Source organism: Mytilus edulis, chromosome 14 (assembly GCF_963676685.1).
Source record: "Mytilus edulis chromosome 14, xbMytEdul2.2, whole genome shotgun sequence".
NCBI lineage: Eukaryota > Metazoa > Mollusca > Bivalvia > Mytilida > Mytilidae > Mytilus > Mytilus edulis.
In genome coordinates, this window is record NC_092357.1 from 52,007,115 (window position 1) to 52,022,902 (window position 15,788).

The window sequence follows — 15,788 nt, forward strand, 5'->3', positions numbered from 1 at the left end:
GACAGTTGAATGGATAAGATTGTAGATAGACTTAACCAACCTTATCTCTGAGACACAACAGTTGGACAGTTGAATGGATAAGATTGTAGATAGACTTAACCAACCTTATCCTCTGAGACACAACAGTTGGACAGTTGAATGGATAAGATTGTAGATAGACTTAACCAACCTTATCTCTGAGACACAACAGTTGGACAGTTGAATGGATAAGATTGTAAATAGACTTAACCAACCTTATCTCTGAGACACAACAGTTGGACAGTTGAATGGATAAGATTGTAGATAGACTTAACCAACCTTATCTGCAGCACAGACAGACTAATGGATAAGATTGTAGATAGACTTAACCAATCTTATCTCTGAGACACAACAGTTGGACAGTTGAATGGATAAGATTGTAGATAGACTTAACCAATCTTATCTCTGAGACACAACAGTTGGACAGTTGAATGGATAAGATTGTAGATAGACTTAACCAACCTTATCTCTGAGACACAACAGTTGGACAGTTGAATGGATAAGATTGTAGATAGACTTAACCAACCTTATCTCTGAGACACAACAGTTGGACAGTTGAATGGATAAGATTGTAGATAGACTTAACCAACCTTATCTCTGAGACACAACAGTTGGACAGTTGAATGGATAAGATTGTAGATAGACTTAACCAACCTTATCTCTGAGACACAACAGTTGGACAGTTGAATGGATAAGATTGTAGATAGACTTAACCAACCTTATCCGCAGCACAGACAGACTAATGGATAAGATTGTAGATAGACTTAACCAATCTTATCTCTGAGACACAACAGTTGGACAGTTGAATGGATAAGATTGTAGATAGACTTAACCAATCTTATCTCTGAGACACAACAGTTGGACAGTTGAATGGATAAGATTGTAGATAGACTTAACCAACCTTATCTCTGAGACACAACAGTTGGACAGTTGAATGGATAAGATTGTAGATAGACTTAACCAACCTTATCTCTGAGACACAACAGTTGGACAGTTGAATGGATAAGATTGTAGATAGACTTAACCAACCTTATCTCTGAGACACAACAGTTGGACAGTTGAATGGATAAGATTGTAGATAGACTTAACCAACCTTATCTCTGAGACACAACAGTTGGACAGTTGAATGGATAAGATTGTAGATAGACTTAACCAACCTTATCTGCAGCACAGACAGACTAATGGATAAGATTGTAGATAGACTTAACCAACCTTATCTCTGAGACACAACAGTTGGACAGTTGAATGGATAAGATTGTAGATAGACTTAACCAACCTTATCTCTGAGACACAACAGTTGGACAGTTGAATGGATAAGATTGTAGATAGACTTAACCAACCTTATCTCTGAGACACAACAGTTGGACAGTTGAATGGATAAGATTGTAGATAGACTTAACCAACCTTATCTCTGAGACACAACAGTTGGACAGTTGAATGGATAAGATTGTAGATAGACTTAACCAACCTTATCTCTGAGACACAACAGTTGGACAGTTGAATGGATAAGATTGTAGATAGACTTAACCAAACTTATCTCTGAGACACAACAGTTGGACAGTTGAATGGATAAGATTGTAGATAGACTTAACCAAACTTATCTCTGAGACACAACAGTTGGACAGTTGAATGGATAAGATTGTAGATAGACTTAACCAACCTTATCTCTGAGACACAACAGTTGGACAGTTGAATGGATAAGATTGTAGATAGACTTAACCAACCTTATCTCTGAGACACAACAGTTGGACAGTTGAATGGATAAGATTGTAGATAGACTTAACCAACCTTATCTCTGAGACACAACAGTTGGACAGTTGAATGGATAAGATTGTAGATAGACTTAACCAAACTTATCTCTGAGACACAACAGTTGGACAGTTGAATGGATAAGATTGTAGATAGACTTAACCAATCTTATCTCTGAGACACAACAGTTGGACAGTTGAATGGATAAGATTGTAGATAGACTTAACCAACCTTATCTCTGAGACACAACAGTTGGACAGTTGAATGGATAAGATTGTAGATAGACTTAACCAACCTTATCTCTGAGACACAACAGTTGGACAGTTGAATGGATAAGATTGTAGATAGACTTAACCAATCTTATCTCTGAGACACAACAGTTGGACAGTTGAATGGATAAGATTGTAGATAGACTTAACCAACCTTATCTCTGAGACACAACAGTTGGACAGTTGAATGGATAAGATTGTAGATAGACTTAACCAACCTTATCTCTGAGACACAACAGTTGGACAGTTGAATGGATAAGATTGTAGATAGACTTAACCAACCTTATCTCTGAGACACAACAGTTGGACAGTTGAATGGATAAGATTGTAGATAGACTTAACCAACCTTATCTCTGAGACACAACAGTTGGACAGTTGAATGGATAAGATTGTAGATAGACTTAACCAAACTTATCTCTGAGACACAACAGTTGGACAGTTGAATGGATAAGATTGTAGATAGACTTAACCAACCTTATCTCTGAGACACAACAGTTGGACAGTTGAATGGATAAGATTGTAGATAGACTTAACCAACCTTATCTCTGAGACACAACAGTTGGACAGTTGAATGGATAAGATTGTAGATAGACTTAACCAACCTTATCTCTGAGACACAACAGTTGGACAGTTGAATGGATAAGATTGTAGATAGACTTAACCAACCTTATCTCTGAGACACAACAGTTGGACAGTTGAATGGATAAGATTGTAGATAGACTTAACCAACCTTATCTCTGAGACACAACAGTTGGACAGTTGAATGGATAAGATTGTAGATAGACTTAACCAACCTTATCTCTGAGACACAACAGTTGGACAGTTGAATGGATAAGATTGTAGATAGACTTAACCAACCTTATCTCTGAGACACAACAGTTGGACAGTTGAATGGATAAGATTGTAGATAGACTTAACCAACCTTATCTCTGAGACACAACAGTTGGACAGTTGAATGGATAAGATTGTAGATAGACTTAACCAACCTTATCTCTGAGACACAACAGTTGGACAGTTGAATGGATAAGATTGTAGATAGACTTAACCAACCTTATCTCTGAGACACAACAGTTGGACAGTTGAATGGATAAGATTGTAGATAGACTTAACCAACCTTATCTCTGAGACACAACAGTTGGACAGTTGAATGGATAAGATTGTAGATAGACTTAACCAAACTTATCTCTGAGACACAACAGTTGGACAGTTGAATGGATAAGATTGTAGATAGACTTAACCAACCTTATCTCTGAGACACAACAGTTGGACAGTTGAATGGATAAGATTGTAGATAGACTTAACCAACCTTATCTCTGAGACACAACAGTTGGACAGTTGAATGGATAAGATTGTAGATAGACTTAACCAATCTTATCTCTGAGACACAACAGTTGGACAGTTGAATGGATAAGATTGTAGATAGACTTAACCAACCTTATCTCTGAGACACAACAGTTGGACAGTTGAATGGATAAGATTGTAGATAGACTTAACCAACCTTATCTCTGAGACACAACAGTTGGACAGTTGAATGGATAAGATTGTAGATAGACTTAACCAACCTTATCTCTGAGACACAACAGTTGGACAGTTGAATGGATAAGATTGTAGATAGACTTAACCAACCTTATCTCTGAGACACAACAGTTGGACAGTTGAATGGATAAGATTGTAGATAGACTTAACCAACCTTATCTCTGAGACACAACAGTTGGACAGTTGAATGGATAAGATTGTAGATAGACTTAACCAAACTTATCCGCAGCACAGACAGACTAATTAACAGGTAAAAACTGACAGTAATTCATATAAATATACCCTTGACTTTCATTATATAAATGCATATGTAAACACATTAAAGGACATAGGTAGCCTATCTTTCAATGAAAAATCAAGGCATAAAAATACAAATTACTACCATTCCTTTGTTTATGAAGCCTGTTTAAAGAAAATAAAATATATCCTTTTCTGCTATTTCTAACATGTTAGATTTTTCATGAAATATTGATAACAAATAAATTTTCTGAAACAATGTTAACTTTAAATAGTGATATAACATTAGTTAGCTAGATTTTCATTGAAATGATTATGATAAATTAACATACCATAACTCCAGACATCACTTTTATGTGTAAATACTCTGTGTTGTATACATTCTAGTGCTAACCATTTGATTGGCATCTGAAAATAAAAAGTTGAAGTGTGATCTCTTGTTCTCTATGGATATAAGTATTCTGTGAACTGGAAGTTGGGGAGTAATTGGTTTGAAAATGTGTTACACAGTATAGCAGGCTCTCATGAAGCCCTAATAACCAATTTCAGGATGCTATCATTAAACAAAGTTTGCTTCATAGGGTTTATTTCATACTTTACATTTGATCTTCCAAGGTGTTTTTAACACTAAATTTATTTGATTGTTACTGGATTTGAGAATTGCAACAATTATCTTTCAACTCTTGAGACAGGTAGTCTTCATCATGTTTATGGATTACATGTAAAAATAATTGCTTACTGAATACTGATTCCTAAATCTTAGGCTTTCTTTGTACTTTTTCTTGAAATATGGTAGATAATTTTCCACTTCCATTGTCATTTGACGGGTGAGAACAGACCGATTCCACAAATATATAAATTCAACTATAAAGGCTATTCTTGCTAACAAACGGTCACTAAGATTAACCTTCATTGAGGTCATATGTCTTCTAATCTAATGCTAAAGACCTTATGGTATCATGGTACACTGTACAAAGTTATAAGTGACTGATTGCTTTATAATCAATAAATCATAAATTCTTACCATTCAAAGGGCAATAACTTATGATTATTTTACCTTTCCTCCACCAGCTACATTATAACCATTCAAAGGGCAATAACGAATGACTATTTTACCTTTCCTCCACCAGCTACATTATAACCATTCAAAGGGCAATAACGAATGACGATTTTACCTTTCCTCTACCAGCTACATTATAACCATTCAAAGGGCAATAACTAATGACTATTTTACCTTTCCTCCACCAGCTACATTATAACCATTCAAAGGGCAATAACTAATGACTCTTTTACCTTTCCTCCACCAGCTACATTATAACCATTCAAAGGGCAATAACTAATGACTATTTTACCTTTCCTCCACCAGCTACATTATAACCATTCAAAGGGCAATAACTAATGACTCTTTTACCTTTCCTCCACCAGCTACATTATACCAATTCAAAGGGCAATAACTTATGACTATTTTACCTTTCCTCCACCAGCTACATTATAACCATTCAAAGGGCAATAACTAATGACTATTTTACCTTTCCTCCACCAGCTACATTATAACCATTCAAAGGGCAATAACTAATGACTCTTTTACCTTTCCTCCACCAGCTACATTATAACCATTCAAAGGGCAATAACTAATGACTCTTTTACCTTTCCTCCACCAGCTACATTATAACCATTCAAAGGGCAATAACTAATGACTCTTTTACCTTTCCTCCACCAGCTACATTATAACCATTCAAAGGGCAATAACGAATGACTATTTGACCTTTCCTCCACCAGCTACATTATAACCATTCAAAGGGCAATAACGAATGACGATTTTACCTTTCCTCTACCTGCTACATTATAACCATTCAAAGGGCAATAACTAATGACTATTTGACCTTTCCTCCACCAGCTACATTATAACCATTCAAAGGGCAATAACTAATGACTCTTTTACCTTTCCTCCACCAGCTACATTATAACCATTCAAAGGGCAATAACTAATGACTATTTGACCTTTCCTCCACCAGCTACATTATAACCATTCAAAGGGCAATAACTAATGACTCTTTTACCTTTCCTCCACCAGCTACATTATAACCATTCAAAGGGCAATAACTAATGACTCTTTTACCTTTCCTCCACCAGCTACATTATAACCATTCAAAGGGCAATAACGAATGACTATTTTACCTTTCCTCCACCAGCTACATTATAACCATTCAAAGGGCAATAACTAATGACTCTTTTACCTTTCCTCCACCAGCTACATTATAACCATTCAAAGGGCAATAACTAATGACTATTTGACCTTTCCTCCACCAGCTACATTATAACCATTCAAAGGGCAATAACTAATGACTATTTTACCTTTCCTCCACCAGCTACATTATAACCTTTCAAAGGGCAATAACTAATGACTATTTTACCTTTCCTCCACCAGCTACATTATAACCATTCAAAGGGCAATAACTAATGACTATTTTACCTTTCCTCCACCAGCTACATATTCATCTTCATTGTAGTCCAGCAGTTTAGCAAGACCAAAATCTGTTATCTTTATTTGACCTGGACTTTGAACTGAAAAATATTATAAAATATCTGTATTATCAACCTAATTGCTAACAAAAGAATAATAATTATTGTTTTAATACCTGTAGGAACTGGTTTGTTTTAAATATGTACTCCTTGAGATGCGTTTTTGATGCGTTTTGTTATTTGATTTTGCCATGTGATTGTGGACTTTCCGAATTGATTTTCCTCTGAGTTCAGTATTTTTGTGATTTTACTTTTTTCTCCAACCATCTATGTTCTTTTTTACTCAGAGTTGATGGTGTTACATCTTTTAAAACCTGTCTATCGCATTATTTGCCCTAAACATATGTTATTTCCTCTAAATTTATTCAACAGTGTGATTGTTTTATGTTCATGTTTTATTTCTTTGATGTGAAAAACTTGTAAGTTTGATTTGAGAAAGATGTCACTTTTTTTTTTACATGTATTTATTTCTTATAAGCAAACTACTTCTTAGTGTTCAATAAAAATATTATGAATCTTTGTAATATATGAGCTGCATTGGATAGAAATTAACCTTCTGCAAGTGCACATACACATGTACATTGCTAATACTTTAATTGATTTTGGAACATTCAAATAACAAATTAAGGTGGTACCTAACACTACAGAGAGATAACTCTGTAAAGTCAGCTAAACGTTTTAATTTTGTTGCGTTGTTAAGGGAATATTAAGCTTCTCAATGATCAATATTGGTGTTTGTCAAACTGCTATATAACCTGTGTAATTTTTCTGATAAAATGGTTGGTTCAAATTTTTTGAAATTTTTACATTTTTGTCAAAGGGTCAAAGTAAATACTTTGCCAAAATTTTATGAAAATTAAACGAGCCAAATTAATTTTAGTGACGGTGTTGGGTACCACCTTAAAGTTGAATGTTTGTCTGTTTTGTGGGTTCTTGTATTTCCTCAATTATCAAACAGTTACACACTTTGAATAAAGATTTTTTAAACCAGTAATGTTAACAGATGTAAGGATATTCATTTCATAAGGTTGATTTCTATCCATAACAGCTCATACACTGACTATATCATCCATAACAGCTCATACACGGACTATATCATCCATAACAGCTCATACACTGACTATATCATCCATAACAGCTCATACACTGACTATATCATCCATAACAGCTCATAAACTGACTATATCATCCATAACAGCTCATACACTGACTATATCATCCATAACAGCTCATACACTGACTATATCACCCATAACAGCTCATACACTGACTACATCATCCATAACAGCTTATACACTGACTATATCATCCATAACAGCTCATACACTGACTATATCTTTTTCATTTCCCTATACTCCTTTAATTATATCAAGTGCAATAAAAATAAGATAGGATTAGTCTATGTTCTGTATAGCCTTAATCTGAAGTCTGTGATTGAGACATATCCTTACCTACTACATTTCTGAAGTCTGTGATTGAGACATATCCTTACCTAGTACATTTCTGAAGTCTGTGATTTAGACATATCCTTACCTAGTACATTTCTGATGTCTTTGATTGAGACATATCCTTACCTAGTACATTTCTGAAGTCTGTGATTGAGACATATCCTTACCTAGTACATTTCTGATGTCTGTGATTGAGACATATCCTTACCTAGTACATTTCTGAAGTCTGTGATTGAGACATATCCTTACCTAGTACATTTCTGAAGTCTGTGATTGAGACATATCCTTACCTAGTACATTTCTGAAGTCTGTGATTGAGACATATCCTTACCTAGTACATTTCTGATGTCTTTGATTGAGACATATCCTTACCTAGTACATTTCTGAAGTCTGTGATTGAGACATATCTTTACCTAATACATTTCTGAAGTCTGTGATTGAGACATATCCTTACCTAATACATTTCTGAAGTCTGTGATTGAGACATATCCTTACCTAGTACATTTCTGAAGTCTGTGATTGAGACATATCCTTACCTAGTACATTTCTGATGTCTGTGATTGAGACATATCCTTACCTAGTACATTTCTGAAGTCTGTGATTGAGACATATCCTTACCTAGTACATTTCTGAAGTCTGTGATTGAGACATATCCTTACCTAGTACATTTCTGATGTCTGTGATTGAGACATATCCTTACCTAGTACATTTCTGATGTCTGTGATTGAGACATATCCTTACCTAGTACATTTCTGATGTCTGTGATTGAGACATATCCTTACCTAGTACATTTCTGATGTCTGTGATTGAGACATATCCTTACCTAGTACATTTCTGGCTGCTAGATCTCTGTGTACAATTCCACGTTCTTCTAAATATGCCATACCCTTTAAAACAAATTTATTCACATTTTAAATAATAGAATACAAATTATACATAATCAGAAACAAAATATACACAGCTTAAAATCATTCTTATTCCATTGTTTAATAAGTACTAAAGTTTTGTGCTTTCAATATTTACTCACCTATGATATTTGGTATGACACATCCATGGAGATAATTTGGTTCAATCTTAATTCAAATCATCAAGTAACTGACCCACCTCAAGTGGTTCCCTATAAAGTAACATAATAACAAACTAATACATTGTTGAGGCTTCCTACACCACAGGAAACAGCATGCCTCAGTCTCATCAACTCAATCTCCTCTAGGCTAGACAAAAATGTATCAATCAATTTCTTGTTTACACCCATTTACAGTACTTACCCTTGCTATTTGTGTGGCCCAGTTCAACAGCACTTTAGAACCCACATTCTCTTTGTGTTTCCTAACATAGTCCAGTAAACAGCCCAGTGGCATTAACTGTGTAATTAACATCATTTGTGCAGTCATACAGACAGCTAGAATCCTGATACAACAGACATTGTCCACACTGGACATCACTCGTGCCTCTTCTAGTAATTCTTTATTCAGATTGGGTGATGTACCTTCCTGTAGTACTTTAATGGCTACTGGTATCTTGACATTTTCATTGTCTGGTATCCAGAATCCCTGAAAATACATATAATTTAGTTCAATGACTTTCATCAATAATGGCTAATTTGAATCATTTAACTTCTAGATGATTTAAGTATTTAAGATGCAACCCAGATTAAAATATTGATCAAAATATGTTTGACTCTAGGCTCCTATGACCCTGAATTACTCACCTGGTAATAGTATGCCAGACTGATTTCTATTTTCACCTTTTTTGCAGTCACCATGGGAACATTTTTTCTGGAAACAAATTTTCTTTTCAAACATTCAGGTTTTTAAATTTTTTTCAAAGTGAAATAAAGACCCATTTTTTTCAAACCTAGATCAAACTGTACCCCTGTTTTAGAAGTGACCTGTCATTCAAAGCAAAGCAGTTAATAAAATTGATATTCTGGTATGATTGTTTCTCATTTCATTATTGCTTATGATGTCTTAGATATCACATAATTATAATTAACAGTAGTCAAATTTAAAATTGACAATTTCATAGTATTTTTGAGTTCCATAATATTGTATTAAATAAGATATATAAAATGACATGATTACCTTATATACTGTACCAAATGCACCAGATCCAATGATACCTCCTCTTCTTAACTCTGATTCCTTAATCAATCTTAAACTTGACATATCTGGTTTAGCATCTGTCGGGGTGATAGGCTGAAATTCAAAATAAATCTTTCAATTTACTAAGCCCATTGGCATTTTATTATAAATATTTGATGTAGACTTTTTAAATAAACAATTATAGAAATAGGTTCCACTACTCCACTGTTTCTACTACCCTACTGTTTTGAATATAATAACAAACAAAGCATTGAAGTAGAATTATATTTAATTTGTAGAAGAAATTATATCTTGATATAAAATTAAATTATGTTTTGCCTCACAAAAGAGGATAGAATTTATTTGTTAGCCTCATGTTTCTACCCGTTTCTCAGTCTAGTTTTAATAAATTTTATATTCCAAGAATGTCAGATTATTCCAATCTTGCAGCTATTGGGTTGTTATTGGGTATGTAATTCTATAACAAGTCTTTTATATTTCTACGCAGTTGAACTATGTTAGCAATTTCTATAAAACTTTATGGCCCTCAGCCTTGCTTCAGTCAATAAACTGTAGTATGATATATGCAGGGGATATGTTGTAAATGTCAAGGCAACTTACCTGTTAAACAGATAAAGCTAGGTGAAAAGGGGGTGTAATAAGCATTTGTTTATATGCTTGTTTCACTTCTATCCAACATCTATTGTCCTTCTAAATTATTTTATATGACTATGTGTGATATAAGATCAATATTTCTGTAATGAATGGATATTTATACATTCATTCAATTTAAATTAACACTTTCTTGCATTTTTACAATATCAGACAATTAAAAACTGCCATGTTTTTTGGGACCAATTGCAATCTCAATTGACCTTTCCAGCATTTCCTCACTTTTCAAGAGCTATAAAATATACCTCATCCTCATATCCTGTCATTCTAGCAGTCAGAATAGCTGTCTTCTCCTGTGACTTAGCTCTCTGTTTCCAGTAATAGGCAAACAGGACCAGCAGGACAGCAACCAGTAATATTCCTCCTACTGTAGGTACTGCTATAGCCAATATCTTCTTCTTCTCCGCACTTAAAAGATAAAAACAAAGGTTAAACATGGGTAACACTTCTTCATTTTAGTTTATGGAAAGACAGAACCAACAACACAAGTGGTAAGTAATGACAGAAATCATGAGAAAAAATTCTAAACAATTAGTAAGAAAATATCTTAAACTGGTATTTTTTATCCTGTTATTAAAAAAATAGGACGTTGAAGTTGAATGGATGAAACGTAACTTGATGGACAGAAATGAAAACAACAATAGAACCAATAACAGACGAATATAAATTTCATTCCAGATGCTATTTCATTTATGCATATTCACACATGACTTGAATGAATTTCTATTTAAAACTTTAAAAAACAAGAATGTGTCCATAGTCACGGATGCCCCACTCCCACTATAATTTTCTATGTTCAGTGGACCATGAAATTGGGGTCAAAACTTTAATTTGGAATTAAAATTAGAAAGATCATATCATAGGGAACATGTGTACTTAGTTTCAAGTTGATGTAACTTTAACTTCATCAAAAACTACCTTGACCAAAAACTTGAACCTGAACTTTGCACTATCATTTTCTATGTTCAGTGGACCATGAAATTGGGGTCAAAACTATAATTTGGCATTAAAATTAGAAATATCATATCATGGGGAACATGTGTATTAAGTTTCAAGTTGATTGGACTTCAGCTTCATCAAAAACTACCTCGACCAAAAACTTTAACCGGACGGACGAACGGAGACACAGACGGATGGACGGATGAACGGAGGCACAGACCAGAAAACATAATGCCCCTCTACTATCGTAGGTGGGGCATAAAAAGATCTATGAATGGAAAAAAGGAAGACTGTGTGCAAGAGATACATACTCTCTGTCTGCATTTAATCTAGCCTGTACTCTTGGATGAGAAGCACCAGCACATACAATCAATCCTTCATCATTAACATCTTCTGATTCAACATGGTGACTTTTATCATCTGGACATTTTTCTGTACAATTAAACTGAAATAAAGAAATATATTTTTAATTCACAGATCTTAGTCTTAGCTGCACAGGCTACTAAATATGTAATATGAAAAATCTCTTAAAAGCTAAGATAGTCATTAAGTCTAATCCAAGAATTCAGAATTTCCAGTTCTTACTTTGTTAGGATTACAATGAATGACCAATGACCAAAATAATATTTCACCTATTTTTACTGTTTGCAATTATGAGAGTTGTCCATCTTCGACTACTGTGATGATCAGAGTTGTCCATCTTCACCTACTGTGATGATCAGAGTTGTACATATGATTTGTGTCATCTGTACTTATTGTTTGTGATTAGCAGTTATGTATGTGATGTTTTTCATATGTAATTATTGTTTGTACAAATGTATTATAATACATGTGCCACTCACCAGTGCTGCTTTCATTTATGTGCTTGATTATCAAAATTACATAGTTATTTTGTTATTTGTACTTACTCTGTGTAGATTATCCGTGTCATCCCAGTAAACTTTGAAGTTTTTACAAGAATTACAATCAGCAGCTGTTGGTCCATAGCAGCTGTCTCTACACTGTTCATTACATCCCTGACAGATGTTGTTAGAGTCGGGATAGAAGATGGGATAACATTTGTCTACACAGTAGTCAAACTGCTTTAGATATTTACATGTTATACAATGGGCAGATCCAGAGCCAGTACAGTCAGTACACATCTCATGGCATCTTTTACATACCTAAAATAAAACAACATGCTGAAACCTCTCACCTGCTTTACTCAATATATTTGAATATGATGTTGATAAAATACAATTGTACATATGATAGAACTCACAAGACCAGCCACAAATGTGCCAGGTAATTCTATTTCCCACCCAAACTGTTGCTCGTTATTCTTAAGTTTTCTATGTTGTGTCATGTGTACTACTGTTTGTCTGTTTGTCTTCTTTCATTTTTAGCCAGGCATTGCCGGTTTATTTTCGATTTATGAGTTAAACTGTCCCTCTGGTATCTTTCATCCCCTTCTTGAATGCTTCATACAAAAAATGTGTCTCAAGATGAACTTTTATACAACCCTATAAAATTGGAAAGATTTCGTTTGTTTGCCTATGCATTGTAGTGACAATGACTTGTGCAGTCATCAATGTTAAATATTATTTAAAAATAAAATTTGATATTGGAATGCCCCACAATTTCTTTCAGCCATTACAGACATGTAATGTAATTATTCTAAATCAAAAGAATCATTAATTTGGCTTGATAATATTCTATAACTATGACAACTCACTGTTTTGCCAGCTAATGGATTATCTTTATTTGATTGAGACACTGTATGTCTGTAGAACCCTATTGGACACGATTCTTCATTTGGATCCATACAAGTAATTATAGTATCTCCCCGTTGATTTGTCTGTTCAATACCAATGTTACAACTGTTACATCCACCAATCATTACAGTCGAAGACGGACCAGTGCAACTACAAAATCAAAGATCATTGTACAACATTTATCCCATTTCCATTTTTCATTTTTTCTAAATAATTTGTCCCTCTATTCCTTATGCAACATCAATATGCAGATACCTGCTGTATATCAAAAGGTTTTACCATATACAAATTACTGTCATAAATTTGAACTTGTTGGTGAAAAAAAGTAGATAATCTTGTAAGTGCAGTGTGAAATATCAACTAAATACAAAATGTACTTATGTAAATCATTCATGTTAATATCTGTATTATCATTTTTCTTTATAATCACTTTTTTAAGTCTGGCTGAAATGTTCAATGACATTATCAAACAAGAATGTTTGCCCCACTCTTGATATCATTTTCTATGTTCAGTGGACCATGCAATTGTGGTCAAAACTCTAATTTGGCATTAAAACTAAAAAGATCATATCATAGGGAACATGTGTACTCGGTTTCAAGTTGATTGGACTTCAACTTAATAAAAAAACTACCTTAACCAAAAACTTTAACCTGAAGTGGAATAAAGACGAACAGACGACTGAATGGATGCAGACCGAAAAACATAATGCCCCTTAGCAAAAATTTCATTCCTAAATACTAGTATTTTTGAAATAACATGAAAACTTTTAATATCTCTGGTATCTAAATAGGCATAAAGTTCAAACTACAATCACAAAACCCTGATGAAAGTGTTTGAATACATACCCATCATCACAGTAGTCGTGACATTTCTTACAAATCTTTTCTTTGTCAGGATAAAACATTTCTGGACATTGGTTTAAACATTTCTTTATCATGTTGCCATCTTTATCTTTACCTGTCACAGCATTATGTTTACACTTATGACAATTCTCTGGTCCCTAAAACAAAATATAAAAGTTAATGAAAGTAAAAGGATGTTTGTACTGATAAATAATAAATATTCTTATAAAATACTTTATAGCTCAAAATTACATCAGTGGGATTTTAATTTTCACATTTCATTAAGATATAAAATAATAGGCTAAATATGCCATATTTTCAAATAAATTTAATGCATCTTTGTCAATCTGTGAAAAGAATGGACATATACTTGTGCCCCTTGATCTTGCCAGGTGGTCTTAATGTTAGAAGTTATTTATTTATGACTTGACAAAACTGTTACAGTGGTTTTGATTCATACTGTCCGTATAAAATACTTTTAACTCATTGCATGAATAAAATCCTGTGGTTTAATGATGGCTTTAATACATAAACAGTATGATGTCATACAATAGTTCCACTATTAAAACCCATTTTGGCTTTGCGTTTGCTTGATACACTAAACATAAATTGAAAATCTACAATCTGCAATAACAAAATTAACAAAGAAATTACTTACAAGACCTGAGCATGTAGACTCACACTCTACATCACAGAATTTACACAGATTTCCTACTTGATATAACCATGGTAACTGTGAGCAATCATTGATACAGATATTGCTACTGTTGTCTATCTTGAAGTTCCTACACTGTAAACATTTATCTGGTCCCTTGAACCAACATCCATCATCTGAACAGCTCTGATCACATACTTCACCTTCATCTTCTGAAAAAACAGAAATTGTCATTTAATATTGATAACTATCTTAAAAATGTCAAACATCTTACTAAACAGAAACTTGCAATCAAAAATGTAATGCCTCCATAAAGGTTCATGAGGACCTTTTGTCTAAAATGGCTGCCTTTTTCATCTCAAAACTATGCATCTGTAAAGTTTCAAGGCATGGTATGCCATAGGTACATATTAAATAACAAATCTAACAGCACTTGCCTGTTTTTTTATTTTATTCATAAAACAATATTAAAACAGAAATGTCCAGTGTCTTTGTAAATCTTATTTTCAATTATCATTTTTGAGTCCTACAGAAAAGTAAGTCATAAAAAATCTTAAACTGACCACTCAAATGTCCTGAAATTTAAAACTGAACTTACTACATAGTTCTTCCTTCTTATTTTTCATTTTCCTGACCATCTGTAAACTTTTGTGAACAAACATTGGTGTAAAGTTGATATCAGAAAGGTAACATAAATGATGGTTAAATGCTATAGTAACATGGCCGTTCTTTATCTGCCGTAATGATGTTAAGTCTAGTGTCTTCAGTGGTGTAAACATGACATTCAGGGCACTTTGTGTTCTGAAAAAAAAAAAATACATGTTATATCATTTCACCAAAAGATGAAGTTACCAGTTTCTATTTATTTATACTGATTTCAAAACCTAACAAATGCTAAAATAGCTCAAAATAAAATTCAAATTTATCGAGTTCATTGACTTGTTGCAAGAAATGGGTTTGGGTGTAAAAAAAAACTATTGAAAATCTTGAATAAAATATATCATACTGAATTAAAAATAGACGATAAGAATTTATTGGTGCCATATTAAAAAACTAGAAAA

General features: G+C 33.6%; 1 protein-coding gene across 2 annotated transcripts in view; it reads right to left on the reverse strand.

The window, feature by feature from the left end:
- The window catches only part of LOC139503515 (epidermal growth factor receptor-like), a 103,543-nt gene that overhangs the window by 12,240 nt on the left and 75,515 nt on the right, over positions 1–15,788 (reverse strand). For both annotated transcript variants that reach the window (XM_071293306.1, XM_071293305.1), the window contains exons 10-21: positions 15,326–15,528; positions 14,731–14,939; positions 14,076–14,230; positions 13,190–13,379; positions 12,384–12,638; positions 11,787–11,920; positions 10,782–10,944; positions 9,865–9,978; positions 9,049–9,333; positions 8,604–8,667; positions 6,283–6,374; positions 4,142–4,217 (exon numbers count right to left, since the gene is read on the reverse strand). In XM_071293306.1, the coding sequence (XP_071149407.1) occupies positions 4,142–4,217; positions 6,283–6,374; positions 8,604–8,667; positions 9,049–9,333; positions 9,865–9,978; positions 10,782–10,944; positions 11,787–11,920; positions 12,384–12,638; positions 13,190–13,379; positions 14,076–14,230; positions 14,731–14,939; positions 15,326–15,528 (1,940 nt within the window). The remainder of the gene's footprint in view (positions 1–4,141; positions 4,218–6,282; positions 6,375–8,603; positions 8,668–9,048; positions 9,334–9,864; positions 9,979–10,781; positions 10,945–11,786; positions 11,921–12,383; positions 12,639–13,189; positions 13,380–14,075; positions 14,231–14,730; positions 14,940–15,325; positions 15,529–15,788) is intronic.